At 51.0% G+C, this 16,666-nt stretch overlaps 3 protein-coding genes across 3 annotated transcripts; 2 read left to right on the top strand and 1 right to left on the bottom strand.

The window, feature by feature from the left end:
- The first annotated feature begins 279 nt into the window (after window positions 1–279).
- On the top strand, window positions 280–956 carry ASPVEDRAFT_514514 (uncharacterized protein). Its single transcript, XM_040814475.1, has one exon. The coding sequence runs from the start codon at window positions 527–529 to the stop codon at window positions 905–907; it is 381 nt and encodes a 126-aa protein (XP_040665184.1). The 5' UTR covers window positions 280–526; the 3' UTR covers window positions 908–956.
- Window positions 957–6,471: 5,515 nt separating this feature from the next.
- ASPVEDRAFT_514309 (uncharacterized protein) lies at window positions 6,472–7,534 on the bottom strand. Its single transcript, XM_040814470.1, has one exon. It carries the CDS (start codon window positions 7,365–7,367, stop codon window positions 6,843–6,845), a length of 525 nt encoding a protein of 174 aa, XP_040665183.1. The 5' UTR covers window positions 7,368–7,534; the 3' UTR covers window positions 6,472–6,842.
- Window positions 7,535–9,913: 2,379 nt separating this feature from the next.
- Window positions 9,914–16,293, top strand: ASPVEDRAFT_81029 (NACHT domain protein; the record flags this gene model as incomplete). Its single annotated transcript, XM_040816964.1, has 4 exons — window positions 9,914–10,384; window positions 10,443–10,782; window positions 10,838–11,113; window positions 11,168–16,293. The coding sequence occupies 4 exons, from the start codon at window positions 9,914–9,916 to the stop codon at window positions 16,291–16,293; spliced, it is 6,213 nt and encodes a 2,070-aa protein (XP_040665182.1).
- Between the last annotated feature and the right edge of the window lie 373 nt (window positions 16,294–16,666).

The raw sequence follows: 16,666 nt of genomic DNA, 5'->3' as shown, positions 1-16,666 counted from the left end.
TTCAATCTCGTGTCCTTTTTAGCACTTCTCATCGTTCGCCGAATCCGCCCATCCCTTCAGAATCCTGAATGGAGCGAGCAAACATCTCAAGCCTCCCCCGGTATTATCCAGACAGTGCCCATTTTCAATTGGGCTTCAGCACCTCATCGAGGACCACGCATTCGAACGCAGAATCGCTTAATGGGCAATCATTGGTTGGTTATGACATTTTTTTCGGTCGGCAATTCACTTTCTAAAACGAAGGCAGGCTGCATAAATGATGGTTTCAGTAATGCAGTTCTCTGCCTCGTCCAGGCTTGTTTGGTTAAGGTACGCGGTTGCCTCAACCACCATCGCTCCCTCTCTTTCGACATCACAACAACATCCTGATCAGCGGTGACGGCAATTGAATCTCCATGTCTCTCCGACCCAAACACGTCCTGGTCTTGGAACTAGCATTGAATTGACTAGCAATGTTTCTTGCAACTACTTCCCCCAAACTGAGCACACTCTGCCTCAAGTCTGCCAGCGTCATGCACGCAATCAGATGTTACCCCGGCCATTCGAATCCATGAACCAGAATCACCAGGCTCTCATGCCCCTTCTTCTGTCCCAGCTCTCTTCGGGAGTCGATTTACATCAAAATGGTACCAGTTTGCCCAGCTTATGCGATACTGAACTTGAAATCGGGCGCTCTACACCTACCCATCTACCTCCATTCCCTGGACCACCAGCATTCGATACCGCATATAAAATTCCAATTCCTGATTCGGAGCTCGAAATGTCCACATTACCTCGCCACAGGATGCTATTCCTACTGTTCGATTGCTACGACCTATTGTCACAGCACAGGCAAAATGAAACTCGGTCCAAGCTGCAGAGGGCGAACTTGACAGTGGCGCCGGTGAACGAAGGATTGTCAACATGAACTATTGTCCGACAGATGACGGGCTCTTAGTACTCCAGCCGGAGCGGAGGCAATCTGGGGACGGAATCACGACGAATGCCACTGGCAGTATTTGTTCATTATAAGTGCTCTGTCAATCGTCCAACGCCCTCACCACCCACAGTGGCTTTCTCCCATCTCGAACTACAACCTCCTGTTAAGAAGAAATTATATCTTGTTGTGATTACCTTTATCAAGGGGCCATTCCCAGACACTGTCAATTTTCCGCGAAGCTCCCCGGTCGCGCATTGGGCATCTTGCAAAAGCGACCAAAGGGTTTCCGCAGCGATCACGCAAACTTCAACAGCGACCGTACAAACCCCTCGCGCAATTTGACGACTGTGGAGTGATCCCACCCCATTGATTTCGGTAAGCATCAGACATTGGATTCTGTGTTGGGCGCCACCCTGGCACCCCATTCCTCAAGCGCATTGACTAATTGCTATTCTGGCGCACAGGACATTAGCTCGACGCAAAGCTTCCCCACAGCCACGCCTCCCGTAAGGACCGAGCCCTAAATCAACATCAGTTGTCGGACCGTCCGCAAAGTGCAATGGTTCCGACTTATACATTACTTGCCAGCACCCCAGCGTGAGCACACTTTTATACGCCGATGGTAAACGCCTCTCCCTTTGACGGATGAACAGCAATCATAGGACCATCGCAGCGTTCTAACGCCACCCGTTCCGCGGTAGGTGCAACACTTTGAGTATTACGCAAGTTGTTTTTATGTACAATTACGCAGTCTAATGGTGGAATCAAGATATTTCATAACGTCGACGTTATATTGGCAAAGGAGCGACGGGTTAAGTACAGTAATCAAGTACAGGTAAAAGAAAAGTTTCCTCCATCATATCAGTCTTCTGAGAGCATCGATCTCGGAACATTCGGCCGAATTCTCCATCACGCCCTGAGTATCATAGTTGAATATCCAGCAGTTGTTCTGGGGAACAGGTATGTGTCTTCGCATGTCGGAGATTGCCCTTGTATTGAGGTGGTGTAGCACGGGCAGAAGACGACTCGGCAGAAGGCGAATTTAGTGCTATAGGATAACCATTCGTTAGTTAGTGGCAAGGGGTCACTGGGGACTCAGAAACACTCACGGTGCAGGAGCTGCAAGAGCAGGAGTTGCAGTTGCCGGAGCAGCAGTTGCAGGAGCAGGGAGACATGTTGAAGGTTGGTTGGTAGTGTTTGGTTTAGAACCTTGAAAGTGGCTGTATAATGTGTAGGATGCTTGTGGATGAGAAAGAAAAGCAGAGACAGCAGTTCTTGAAGGGGTATTTATACACTTTCAGAGGCTGTTCCTCAGGCCTCCAGCGTGGGATGCACGATTAGCATCTCGGCCATACTCCCTGCTCCCTTGTGCGCCGGTGGCCAATACTGTGGCATAGACCGGGTCGGATGATCCAACCAGGCCAGGATGAGATATCTGGACGACGGAAGGTCCCGCAGAACCGAGTGGGGGGGCATGGTTTCAAGGCATTTTTGGTGATGTAAATTTGGAGGCGAGTCAGCCGCGACTTAATGTCCTTGTGAGGCAACCGGCCGATATCACATCCACTCGGACATTCCCGCTGGTGGGTAACTAGAAGTTTGACTGAGCAGCCACGAGGCCTAAGCGGCGTAGATGCTGGGCCGGGGCAGCCTGAACTGCGTTTTGATGAGTCGGCGTCTTGACTAATGACAATAAGCCCAGTGCTCCGTAGGCAGTCGCTGCGATTTTGCTCCCATCATCTGGGGTAACATATTGGGCGCTATGAATGCAGAAAGAGAGCAAGAAAGGCCACCTGCTAGCTACGAGGTTCCTGTCTCCCCATTTATATATTAATCAAACCCCCAGGTGAGTACCCTGGAGGTCGTCCCAAGGTCCTCTTCCTCAAGCACGGGGCGTGAGAACGGACAGCGAAATGGGATGGGATCCCTACTCTCTGTGGAAGGGCCATGCATACGAAAATCACGGGTGAAGATATCAGCCGGAGCACAGTGCAACGCTTCCCCCAGTCGGGTGGGGGGCATTCCTGCGATTGGGCAACAACGCCATCTAACCTTCGCTCACGATGGGGGCTGGTCGGTTGGCTCCACTAGGTGCACTTTCCTCGCCATAAATGGCTCACATAATGAAGCTAGCTATAGGACGTTTATGGGTTGTTTACGGCCAATCGACGCACCTCTTGCGCGATATCTTCACCCTCCGAGTGGAGCTGGGCATGGGGGGTTAACCTGGTTATCGGCCGGTTACGGGTGCGCGAGGAAGGGCAGGCCCGGATCGTCCTCGACGAAAAGGTATAAGCTACTGCGTTATTCTCTTCTGGCAACGGCCCCCCTTCCAACCTGGCGTTCTTGTTGAAATATCTCGATAGATGTAGGCTAGATAGATATCTACGGCTGCTGCGGTTCCGCGTTGCGGGTACAGAGTTCAACTAAAGAGTAGTGTAAAACCCGGTCCAACCATCTGATTTCCACCCTGTCCGGACAACAAAACATGCCCTGTGCTCCAGTGTTTTCCGTTCACTGATTTAGCCAAACGTATAAGGATTAGTTGACTAAACAAACGAAGCCCGCTCTTCGATATTGCTCACAGAGGCTCCTCCAACGGCCATTATATATAGAGATTCATGTTGGCAAAGGATACTTTCATGGCATCATCTCTGGGAACTTCTAATATGATTTCATTATTCTAAGCTCAGGAGATCCTACGAATTCCGGGCACTGGTGATTTAAGTCAGTATTTCGCGAATATATATTTCTGTGCACTACGTGTGTGATATCATGAAACACCAAACTCGTCGCAACAATAATGGAAATTTGAATAAGTCGGCTCAGAGACACTACTTTAACAGACAGGAAGGTCTATAACAGAATGTAATATCTACTAAAGCCATAATATGCGTCGCCCAGAATCACATCCGACATTTCATGCATAGTCTAATGCAACAACTATGGATTAATAAGGTATATTATGCTTATTGCATAATTTCGATGAATGGCAGCCAGGGCATTAGTCAGAATTCCGCAGTCTTCTCATTTTAGCATAGCGGCAAAATTGCAACCAGCATCACGTGGAAACTTTGTGCAATATCATAACTTACTAACATTAATTATGCATTTAGTGTAATTCCCATGGGAGAATACGAATGCCGTACCTCGATCGGTAGGAAGATAACCTGACTTAAAACAAGTAAATTTGAATATTTAAAAACAATGAGAACTAGAAGATACAAATATAATAGTGATGGACTTCGAAGTGGACCGAGGATTCCTAGGTTATGGATGTTAGGGCTGAGCGCGGGCTTCTTATTTTTGCGTCTGCACCGGCGCAAGATAGGACAGACCTATTCGCGGTAAAGCCCCAATATGCCTGATTTTTGGACAGATACACTTCTAACTTCAGTGAATCTGGCCTCAGAATTGCCAGAAGTTCAGAGCGACATCTTGACTGGGTAGGCTACGGCGCGGCCCGTGAACGGAACCGGCTGCAAAACTCTAATGCAATATCAAACCAGTACGCTTTGTAGGGCCAGCTGGTGGGAATTACATTCGATACATCAATCTCTTGGAGTTATATCTGCTCACAGGTGGTGAATGAATCCATTGTTGAGAGATGCAACTGGTGTCCCGCTCTATGCACGCCGGGTGCCTGCAGACACCGCAGCGAGAATGATGCCAGGTACCGATGTACCTTATCAAGTCTTGGCTTTCATTACTGTCCGATGGTTCGATAGTTCCTAGTTGCCTCCAGGGATGAGATTGTCCGGCGGGTCTCCTAATCTTGGGAACTCGGCGTGGCCGATCCCTGCATGTAGTCATGTAGCTAGAAGAAGGATAACCCTGGACCCGCTCCGAGTTTTTGGAAAAGAATGGGCCCGAGGATAATGCAAGCCAGGGAATGCCACGCCAATGGATCTGGAGATCGAAATAAACATGCATAGGCTCCACACTGAGTCATTGATGCACACTACACAGTGTGACGCAAGCCCTAAGTTCGACGCTATATTGAGCTCTGCAGCTTAAGAAACAGGGACACTAGAGAGCTTACAACTTGCATAATGATCTCCAAAGCCACGTACTGCCCGGCAACCATACAAATGGAGAGCCGTATAGATGATGATAAATTATCCCTTCCGGACGAAAAAACACCGGCTACGCCACCAACGGTCCCTTGCGACACGAGGTGCGACTGTTGTGAGTCCACGAAAAGCCGCTAAACCATCACACGTCAACGGTGGATGCCTCGAAAGCTCTTGTTGGCAGCTGCATGAAGATCTCCGAGATCGAGGATAAGGTTCACTTAATTGATCCTTTGTCAGGGATGCCCGTGGAAATCAAGTCGGAACCCTGGATGCCTCGGGGGCGATACCGATTAGCCCACTCGATACTGCAGGAACGAGCTCATGCTTCCCTCATGGCTCGGGCAGATGGAGCAATGCATCTCATGACAAAACATTAAGTAAACTCTAAGCGAGATCTTCGAAGGAAAGACCATCTGGCCGTGTGGACCTTGATCATCTAAGCTGATGATGGAGTTTCACGCCATGCCCATGTGGACTTCCAGGGGTGCGTTCTGCATATGCGAAGGGGAGATCTACCCAGAAGGGAATAAATAAATAAAATAGATTAAAAGTAAAATAAAAATAATTACAAAAGGAAAATGGAAAAGAATTACCTGATCAGCAAACTGGGTACTCCATATATGTATCATACCGTGACCCAGAAGCCGGATACGGAGTAGATGCCGACAAGGCGTTGTAGACAGGAACTTCATACAGTAGGGCGTAATACCTTATTTGTCAGGGGCCTGCATCAAGATAGAGCCTCCCAACCAGATTATCCTTGCGAATATCATGTTACTGGCTACCGGTGCATCTGGCATCAACACGACTTAGCCATACTACCAGCTTCCTCGTAGTCGGGCCCGTGTGTGTGTGTGTGTGTGCACTCTTCCACTAGGGTTACATGTTATGTTAATAAAATCAATGCATCATATGTAAGTATTACTAACTCCATATTATGGCTTTGCTCGCAGAGCTGAGCTGTGGACACCGTGGAAGCACCCAAGTGCAGCAGCGGGGTGTTAGCACATTCTATAGTCCCAATCATGCTGCGGATGAATAGATTTTACTCGATGGTCTTGATTATATTGTCAATACGTACTCGCTATACTACCAGTATCCACTAGTACTGGCTGACAATTTGTATTCCTGTGGTGTAACCAGATGGTCCATGATGTACAATACCGCCTGGAGTACCTGAAGTTGAAGATTCAAACACGAAGATAACATACCATTGTAATATCATATAAATACGCCAGTCTCCTAGTATCTATAGCTGACCTCTTCTACGCGCGTTCACTCCCCTGCCCAAAGATGATGGTTTCACTGACAGACCCAGCACTCCACCCGGCGCTTTACTTTATAACCGACTGCGCAGTCACACTGCAGGTGGTCTGTCTCCAGCTGCCAAGAGACCAGAATCCTCAGACTATTTATTCTAAGATTGCCCTGGCATAGAGTCCGTCCGCTACTTACCAATCGGCTGATTATTCCATGTTTCCTGACTCCTGAGAGCTGGCAGCTTGACCAGGGACTACAACCTTCAGCAGCTTGCCCCCGAAGCCACCCTTGACAGGTGCACGGATCCTCTTCCGACGCCTTTCGGAAAACGCCGTGGTTTCATACAAGCAAGGTGTCATTGATCCACTGCATCCTAAGCTGAAATCGCCTGCGCCTACTTCGGCCGGGAGATAGCCAGGATACTCAATACGTGGCTGCTATGCATTCGACAACAAAGAACAGCCAAGGCAACAATTGATGAGTCTCTGAATTTATCTCTAATATGTGGACGAGGCGCTGAAGGGTGAACAGGACTACGAAATGACTCCGTGATCGAGCCTTTACCCGCAATGCAGGTTGTCGACCAGTTATCGCGGGCGAGATATCATCAAAACGACCATCAGACGCCATGGGGAGATTATGGCCATTCTCCCAAAGTCATTGGCGGTCAGACATGGTAACGAGAAATGTGTCCGTGGCTCAACCGGTTTACCAGACCAAGGAAGCACATTTACAACTGGGATACTCCGTACTTCCGAAATCATCTCGGCTGGCCTGCCTGTGCTTGTCTGACCTATTATGGTCCAGTGAAAAGGAAAGTGGGGAGCTCTGACCAGCCAGCCACGATGGATTTTCTTTTTCCAACCCAGCCTGCTGGCCCCAGTGCCTTTCTTCCAAGCGAGCCTCGTGACGAGCTGTCGATGCAGTTCGACACTGTCTGGGCTTGCAGTGCATACGCAGGATGTGGACGAGACCAGGACAATTCTCAAATTACACATTATTCCGACGATTGTCAAAAAAGGGATGTCGTGCTCCGAGTCCAGGGTTAAACGTGAATGAATATCACTCCTCCTTGCATGCAAAAACTGACATATAGGCCCACACACCATCATCTCGAGATGACGGCTTCGTCATCGAGCCTTTTCTCCGGGCGGCTGCCGGGACCCACGATCGACGCCAATGCTCTCGCGCGGTTGTGTTCGGTACGAACGGTCTCCACGGTGAGCTACTCCCCGCTTCCTTCGCGTTCGTGCTCAATCTAATCAGGTTCCCGACAAGGAATGTTAGTATGTGGATCGCCGAGTTTATTATACCATGCCTGGAATTGAAAACTAGATGTGGAATTGGAGAAGTGCGAGATTTTGTCTCCTCGGTGGAGATTTTCAAGTCGTCTGAGAGATTGTGAAGGAAATGGAGGAGGCTGGATGTGATACCAAGGCTATGGCTCTACGAGGCATCACAAGCCCACAATGGAGCATGGAATACCTCACCGCAGGCAGAAAAAATTGGAATATGGGGGGGAGCTGTCTCTCCGCCCACACCGACAAGACGAAGCCCCCGAGTCGGAAATAAAATGCGGCCACAGTTCGTAAGGGCAGTAGGCAACCGAGAGCACAGACCGAGCATTAGACCGAGTATCCATGGCCATAAAGGTCGATACCGATGATCCTCTGGTCGTTGACGGGGAAGAAGGCGGGGAACAGGTAGCAGATCAGCTCGAGCTTCGATCAGCATCACGGGTGGGGTGATCCTAGACACGGAACATTAAAAGGCTCAAAAAGTCAAAAGGCAAAACGCACGACGAAACAATTGTGGGGGGACGAATGGAGCTCTGATGTAAACCGTTGCATGGTTGCTTGCCGACATGCATTTTGTTGCAAAAGACTCATGCAAGCACAGTGGAGGCGCCCGCCCTTCTTTCCCGGTCGGTAATGATATTGCCCGCAGTGCAGTTATATCCAGAAAGCACCTTTCTCATGAGTAGAAAGAACCGGGGTGCCAGGCAGACTTTGATGATATCCAGCTAGCCACCGTTGACGAAGTGTCCAACCTACCGTGCACGCGACAAGGATTGCTATGGATGGATGAGATCCGGTCATGGTTGGCGGTCCGATCCGGGGCGATCCGGCCCTCCAGCTGTGGAATGCACGGACCGGTTGACAGATCGACTTCAACTTCCAAAAAAAAAAAAAACGAGAACATGTTCGAGCGAAGCACGTCCCGCCCGAGTTGGCCATGCGGACAGCACAGCTTTGACAGCTACGTGCAGATTAAACATTAAGCACCAGAGAGTGTGTGTTCACGCTGTCATCGCTTGCAGACACATCCAGGTCAGGTGAGAGTCTAGTCCCGATCGGGAATGGCAGGGGCTTGCCTCCTGTATGTGTTTCACCTGCAGAACACACCCACTATTTTCCTCCAGCTTCAGCTTCCTGTGTCGCCAATGAAATAATCTGCCGATATGCAGCCACGCAAATAGTGCAGCTGGCATAATCGGATGCAATCCACCCCACGTCTGGGTCGTAACAAAATGAAATGTTTGCAGCCGTCCTTCAATTCCTCCCTCTTCACACTGACTGGAGACTCGGTGGGCGGGCCTCACATATTGCCCGGCCAGTAATCTATAGGTGCTTCATTTTCATTAATTGAGCGAGTGGCGACTACAGTGTACACCCCAACCTGGACCCAGCGAGGTGCGAACCACTCTAGTTCCACTGCGATCAAGAGTTCGTCCAAGGAAGATCCTTTGATCATAGACACCCACCCTGTTTCTCCAACTTGACCCATTGCATATGATCGTCGATGTCCCTGCAATCGCCGGTGTGACACCCCAGCGGGCTCGATGCAGGGATGAGAAACCTGTACGTCCTGCGAATGCCGTATCCGATGAAGGGGCTTGTTCCAGGTCGACAGGACCCGCCAGCCAAGCAACATCGCAGCAACAGAACGCGTGGTCCCAATAGCTCCAGCTGGGCTGACAAGGCGCCGTATTATTGCATTACCGTGAAGCCCCTCCTATGCATGTTTTTTTCGACATGAATACGGTGGACTCCTGCTCCATACCCATTCCCGAAGCTGCACCTTGATCTTCCGCCTAGGCCACTTCGCTGCATGATAGACATCACGATTCGGGTCAACCGGCAGGCCATGACGAAGGAAATGGACGATCTGGGCGGCTCGGTTAAGCCAGCCACCTCTTACATTCTTCTGTGTAGCAAATGTTTGCTGGTGACCGGAAAGCCCATGACGTTATCCCTAGGAGCTCACTTCAGGCCACGAGGGCATATAAAGGATAGATAGCTTGCCACTGGGATGGAAATCTAATTCAATTGTTCGATTGTTGAATTGTTCACTTTGGTTGCCTCTTTTCTTTTTTCTTTTTTTTTGCTGCCTCATACTTGTGCCTATCAACACCGCCACGCTGTCTTCTATACTACGCCGAATTCTGTACTGTGCCTGTTGTTTTTCCTCTGAACATCCGGCTGAACCAACTCCTTCACAATCACAACGAATCTCACCTTCTCCAACACCAATACATCCAAAGGCAGATACTCCAAAGCCAACTGCCTCCTGCCCCTTACTTCAAGATTCATCACATATCAAATCTTACCAAGCTGTTAACACGACCGATCCCCCAACAGATACCCAGCATACAATCATGGCCCCCTCTATCATGTCTCCCGTCGCCCCGAGCGCGGATGGAATATTCCGCTTCAAGCGGACGTCGAGCTCCCGTCAGGTCTCCACAGCACACGATGGAGATAGCATTGTCTCGGGCGCAGCTCGCTCCGTTCAATCTCCTCGCGTCACCTCTAGGAAGTTTAGCTCGATGGGAACTACAAATATCTCCAGCGTCGTAGCTTCCCTTCAGCGCCGTAGTAACGATGAGTTCGGATCGAGCGCATCCTCCAGGTTGCTAACAGCAACCCATCACACGATTGTGGAATGGATTCGCTCCGAGCGCATGAGCCTTCTGCCTCCAGAGGGGAGTGAGTACGACAAAGTACTAGCGTGGGCTCAGCTGTTTGTTGACCGACTTCATTCCTTTGACGAGGAACTCGAGCGATTCGCTGGCGATAGCTACTTGGCCGCTCAGCTGTCATACGGCTACTGCTCCATGCTTCTTGAGGTAAGTCCATACCCAGAAAATCCTCAAGCTCATATCTAACCATGGCGTGTCAATGTAGCTTGGAAGAGAAAACGCCGGTGCCCTCATGGCCTCGTTCGGATTTTTCTACAGTATTTCGATGTCTCTGGTAAACCTACTCGAACGCACCGAGCTATTTAGTGTCACCCAAGAGATTCAGGAACAGCTTGTTTTTGCGCTTTCCGACCTTGTCACCCTAGTTGCTAGTGTGGCTACCTACTTCCACAAAGCCATTAGTGGAATGACATCGACTTCTCTCTCCGTCAACATCTATCGCACGTTCCCTGGCCAGATTCAGACCTTCAAACAGCGTTGTGAGAAGATTGCGGAGTCGATGTGGAGACACCAACTCCTCAGGGAGCACCTTGATGCAGACAAAGGTATGATTATGGTATCTCTCTAGGTGGGTGAGCACCTGCTGATTGCCATTGACAGTGTCCGACGTGAGGGCCATTCGAGCGTGGCTCGCTCCTGAAGACCATGCAGTCAGCAGTATTGCCGACCACAGCTCCCACTTGGCTCACGACCGCGAGGAACTGACTTGCCTCTGGATGGCCCCCTATCTAACCCGCTTTTTGAAGACTCCCCAGAAGCATCTCAGCTTCACGGGTCCGGCAGGGTCCGGCAAGACTGTCCTGTCTTCCGTCATTATTGATCACCTACAGCACCGTCATGGCGGCGTCGCTTACCACACCCTCTTTGTTCCAATCAGTATGACCCCTAAAGCATCCGTCGTTAGGAGACTGTGACTGACATCGCCTTTAGATGGTAGGATTGCTGCACAGACTAGCTCATTCGCGATCGCGAAATCCCTCCTTTCCCAGCTGCTCGAGAAGCGTATTGGTAATGTGCAACTGTTCCGCATTCTCAGTGATGCGTTGAATAGAACGAGCGTTACCACTGATCATCAAACTTACGATGATATTCTGTGGGACGCTGTGGAGCAGGCCCTTAACGCCTCTCTGACAGGTGCCAAGCAACTGGTTTTGGTCATCGATGGCGTTGATGAGGCTAGCTGTGGCGAGGACAAGCTGTTGCGAAGACTTACGCAGGCTTCCAGCAAGGCGAACGCTAAGCTCATTACCCTTGGGTCCCAGACTCCTCCCGAGATTCCGGGCCAAACTCGGGTTCGGATTACTGAGGATCTCACCTTTGACGATATTGCTGCTGTTGTTCGTGGCTGCTTCCGTCCCAGCCAGGTCTACTCCAACCTCCCGAACATTGATCAGGAAACTCTCGTGGAGCGCATTACGCACGCCTCTAAGAGTTCGTTCCTCCTGGCAAAGCTCATTACCAAGCACGTTCGCAAGGAGACAACCCCTGAAAGCCTGAACAAAGCAGTTGACAGTGTGTTATCCAAAAAGCCTGCTGTCCACGACTTTGTTGCCAGCGCTCTCGAGCAGCCAGATGTCACCCCCGAAGGAAAACACATGCTGCTATGGCTTGCCACAGCTGAACGGCCGCTTCACGTCAAAGAGCTTTCCGAGCTCGCTTCCATCCAGACTGATAAGCGCACTGTCTCTGAGACCGCAGTGGAGCCCTTGCACGCTTTGAGGCCACTCAACTCGCTCGTCTTCCTCCAGTACGACTACTTCTTCCTCCGCCACGGACTTATTCGCAATGCTATTGTGGACACATTTACCCAAGGCAAGCTCATCCCATCCGTTAAGGACCGACACGCCGACCTAGTGACCAGGCTTCTCGTGTACATCAAGTCAACTGTTACAGACCAGCACGAGCCATCTTCTCTCCCATCTCTGGATTACCATGACACGACAGATCTGCTGGACAAGAGCCCACTCCTTGAATTCGCGCTGCGATACTGGGTTCCCGTTTTCCGTAAGACAACAGTCTTCACTAAGGACGGTGAGACCACCGCAGCGAAGGAGATTTCCAAGGTGCTGCCAACCACAACAATTGTTGTGCGCCTCCTGAGATCCGTCTTGGATAATGTGTCCACCCCCGACCTAGTGACATTCCAGACGTCAGTTACGAACATCTACCGTACCGTATTGACGCGGGACAATGTGACCACCCTTCAGGCAATCATTACATTGGCTAGTTTGGTGCGACAGGTGAACAGCCCGGAGCCTTTTACCCTGTTCTACGAGGCTGCTATCCTTAGTCAGAAGCTACTTACTCCTCGCCACATTGTCACCATGCAAATGGTTACCGTCTTCCTAGAGTTGACTACTGAACGTGTCACCGAGTCTAAGACCGACATAATGACAAGGCGTGAGGAGTTGCTGCTAGTACTGGTCGAATGCTACAAGATTCACTACGGAAACGCATCTGAGAAAGTCCTAACTATTCTGGACCAGCTTGTTGAGCACTACCGCAAGGTCAAAGACACCAAGAAAGTGGAGAGCACTCTTACCACTATCCAGTCCTTCACTAGCGACCATGGCACAACCACTAATGGAACGGCCGGAACTCTCGATGTCCGGCTTGTTGGTCGCCGCGACACCGACACTCAGGTTGTCCAGAATTTCCGCCTCGACCTAGATGACGAGGACGAGCTGTTGGAGACTACGGAAGGCTATGAAGCTGATGCTTTGCTCAACCTTGCCAACAAACATGTGCAGACTGGCCGCGCCGATCTCGCAGAGCGTACCTACGTTGAATTCTGGCAGAGAGCAACACGGGAGTCCCGCGTAAACAATTCCGCGTCGTGGGAAGACAAGAAAATGAAAATTATTCTTGCGTACACCAATTTCCTCCGCAGCCAAAAGAGGGACCACGAGGCATCCTCTGTCCTCAACAGCTTCTGGCAGGACTACCAGCAGACCAATGTCAGCCTTTCTGAATCGAAGGTGTCTCACTTGGAACAAATTGCAAAGGTAATGAAGACTGTTGGTCTCTCTGCTGTCGCATTGAGTGTTCTCAAGCAGGTCTCGGAGTACTACCACAGCACTCGCCGCACTGAGACCTCAAGCTACAAGGAGGTTCAACAGATGCTACAGAGCACTTCGCAGGAGGTGATGCACTCTGCCTCGTCCTCGTCGGTTGTATCCGAGTCGACCTTGGAGGAGATGATCATTGAAACATCCTCTGCCAAATCTGTCGACCAGAGCTTCTACGGTAGCGCTGAGACCTTGGTTGGCATGTACATCTCTCAGCGCAGATGGCAACATGCTTCGCGCACCATCAAGCGAATCCTGCAAAACACCTGGCCAGCCTTCTTTGCGACGACTCTCCAGGATGTCACTTTGCCTCAGAAGCATGTTGATTCCTCGCTGTCTCTGGCTGACCGTCTAGCGCAGTGCTATCACTCTCGTCACCGTCAAGCTAAGGAGCAGGACACTCGCTTCCGAATTTACTACGCTGTCCGTTCTGGTCTGAACGTGGAAGACAAACTGCGACAGCACCACGTCTCTGAGATCCTGCGTATCCTGGAACGGACTTCGCAGACCGAGCTTGTGATCAGCGTTTACCAGGAGCTTCTGAACGACTACACCAAGCACTACGGCCCCGACCACCCGACTGTCATTCAGACGCTGCGCAAATTGGCTGAGCTCACCCGGCCCCGGCCTGTCTTCCTGGACTACTACCAGCGCATCATCCAGGCACTGAACAAGAATGGCAACTACCATCCTGATTCGCTCGAACCTCTCAACATTGTTGCGACCGAGCTATGGAACCAAGGCCGCTACTCTGATGCTCTGCATTACTGCACTATTCTTTTCACGGCCTGGCTGAACAACCCCAAGCTCAGCCCGAAGTTCCAGGATGAGAAGTTTGTTCATGAAATCTTCACCCGTTACGTCCAGTCTCTTCGTGCGGTCCGCACGGCGTTCCCCACTATTCACAAGGTGACCCTGGATTATCAAACCAAGTGCAAGGCTGTGTTCAGCGCAACGGCAACAATCACCGTGCAGGCCACCTTGACGCTCGCGCAACTCTGCCAGGAATCGAAGCACTATGAGATCGACGCGATCAGACTGTACGAGGAGCTGCTCAAAACCAACTCCAAGGACGTCAACTTGGACGAGATCCGTGGCACCTTGGACGCGCTATACGAGGAGCAGTCTGCCATCGTCGCCAACACCGAGTTGACCGAGTCCGCGTCGTCCACCCAAGTGGAACAGGCTACCAGGGTGCTGAAGCGACGTATCACTTCGCTGCGTGAGAGCTACGGATGGGCTCACGAGGAGTCTCTTAGCAGAATGACGGACGTCGTCAGCTTCTATTCCAAGCAGAACAAGACCGTCGAAGTGGTTCAAGAGCTTCAGGAAGCCACCACTAACATCCTCTCGTCTGAAACTTCAACTTCCCGGTTGAGCCAGGCCGCTGCAACCATTGCGAGCTCCTACATTGCTACCAACCAAACACAAAAGGCTGTGGAGTTGTCGAATGAAGTCTACCGCCAGGTGATCAAGAAAGACAACACCAACGCCAAGTCAACTAAGTTCGACCTCACCTCTAAGAGCCGCCAGAATCTCATCTTCCTTGCTCAGCTTGAACACCACCTCCACCGCCAGTCGTCGACGGTCACTGAAATCCTGGCTTCGTTGACCACTGAGTTGGTTTACTTTGAAGAATTCCAGCAGCAAATTCGGTCGAGCAGCAGCTTCATCTCCACTAGCGTGTCGACTGCCCGTCTTTACCACTTCCTGATCACGAACAACCGACAGGATGTTGCTACCGACGTGGCCAACGAGTTTGTCAAGTATTTCCTTGCGAACGAGGGCAAGCGTGTTGGCTTCAAGTCTTCCGATGAAGTTAAGGTGTTCATCATGATGATCCTGCACTACTTCGGCACCCGCCAGTCGAACGATATTGTTCGCTCCGTTGGAATCGCTAGCACCAGCCACGTCACCGAGCTGGTCAGATTGCAGAAGTACGATGAGGCTTGTGATCTGGCTCTGGCATCTTTCAAATTCATCAAAGCCCAGGAAAGCTACCGCACGCCAGCCATTGCCCGATTTGTTCTGGTTCTCAGCATGAACGTGTCCGGCCGTGGCCTCCAGCTTAATGCTGCGACCCATAAGAGAATGCTCGACACCTCCGCGACTATCATTCAGGATGTGCTCCGGGTGCTTCACGAGCAGAAGATTAACATCGCCCAAGTTGGTCTCGAGCACTTGAACAGCATTGTCGGCCTCCTCGGGCAACAGGGCGACTACCCCAGCCTCTCAATGGTCCTCACCTCGATCTGGAAAAGCCGGGAGGCACACCGCGACTGGGACCCCTCTGTTACACTCTCCCTGGGCCGTCTGTACATCATGGCACGATACCTGGTCGGTGACACCACTTCCGCCGTTCGCCTGGCAGAAGACATTGTGTACAACTGCCGCCGTGTGAACGGTGCCCGCAGCCCTACCACCCTGACCATGTCTGTCCTTTTGTCCCAGCTTTACACTGGCATCGGCCAGCGCTACCAGGCGCACAAGGACGCCCAGGAACTCGCAAACAGGTACTATAAGCGCAGCGCCGCACTACACGAGAACGTCCTCCGTGCTCTCAGCGATCCCACCTTTGAAGATCTCGACGGCAGCGCCGACGATGGTAGCGTCAATGGCAGCCTCAACGGCAGCGTAAACGGCAGCGTGACCCCCTCGAGACTGGACAGCGAATTTGTGGCCGACTTCACCAACGGCGCATCAATCGAGGACCAAGTCCGTCAGCACTTCAAGCTGTTCAAGCTCGCTATCCAGCGTCTTGGAGGTTGGCCCAAGGACTATGCCGAGTACCAGCGCCTGAATGGCGACCTCTTCCGCGAATACCCCACCGCCCTCGACGGTGTCGATGGTATTGATAAGTGGGAGCTGAAGGGCTACGGATCTGGAAAGGCTGAGAGTAAGGAGGATCTTATCGACGCCGATTTCAAGGAATGGCAGCTCTTTACCGACACCAGAATTGTGGATGAAGCCGAAGAGGAGGAACTCTGATTTGATATCCTTGTTTCGTTTGTATTATGAGATTGTATATAGGCACTGTTTGAACTATTATTAGGCATGAATTGAGGCAGCTTTTGTTCTAAAATACTGTTCTTGACTCCTCGGATATAAGACTAGATTGGTTATAAAGTCCAGTGGCCATCCCTCTTTCCTAAACAGGTAACACATTAACAACCTGCCTGTATAGGAAGCTGCGACCCAGACACCACTATGACCTTTACGATTTCAACTTCAACAGTTCTACCACAGCATCGGCGTCTCCATCAGTGATCAGTACTGATCTAACACTCGTTTAACCAAACTCAGTATACACGCGTCCGCCCTCGATCCTCGAAATCGGTATCATTACCCCTCCAATCGTCAA

Source organism: Aspergillus versicolor (genome assembly GCF_001890125.1).
Source record: "Aspergillus versicolor CBS 583.65 unplaced genomic scaffold ASPVEscaffold_2, whole genome shotgun sequence".
NCBI classification, from domain to species: Eukaryota; Fungi; Ascomycota; class Eurotiomycetes; order Eurotiales; family Aspergillaceae; genus Aspergillus; species Aspergillus versicolor.
This window is presented reverse-complemented; position numbering and strand designations above follow the sequence as displayed.

Bases quoted from the DNA above. Each gene is read 5' to 3' on its own strand.
- ASPVEDRAFT_514514 (XM_040814475.1), top strand. From the start codon at position 527: ATGTTACCCCGGCCATTCGAATCCATGAACCAGAATCACCAGGCTCTC.
- ASPVEDRAFT_514309 (XM_040814470.1), bottom strand. From the start codon at position 7,367: ATGATGGTGTGTGGGCCTATATGTCAGTTTTTGCATGCAAGGAGGAGT.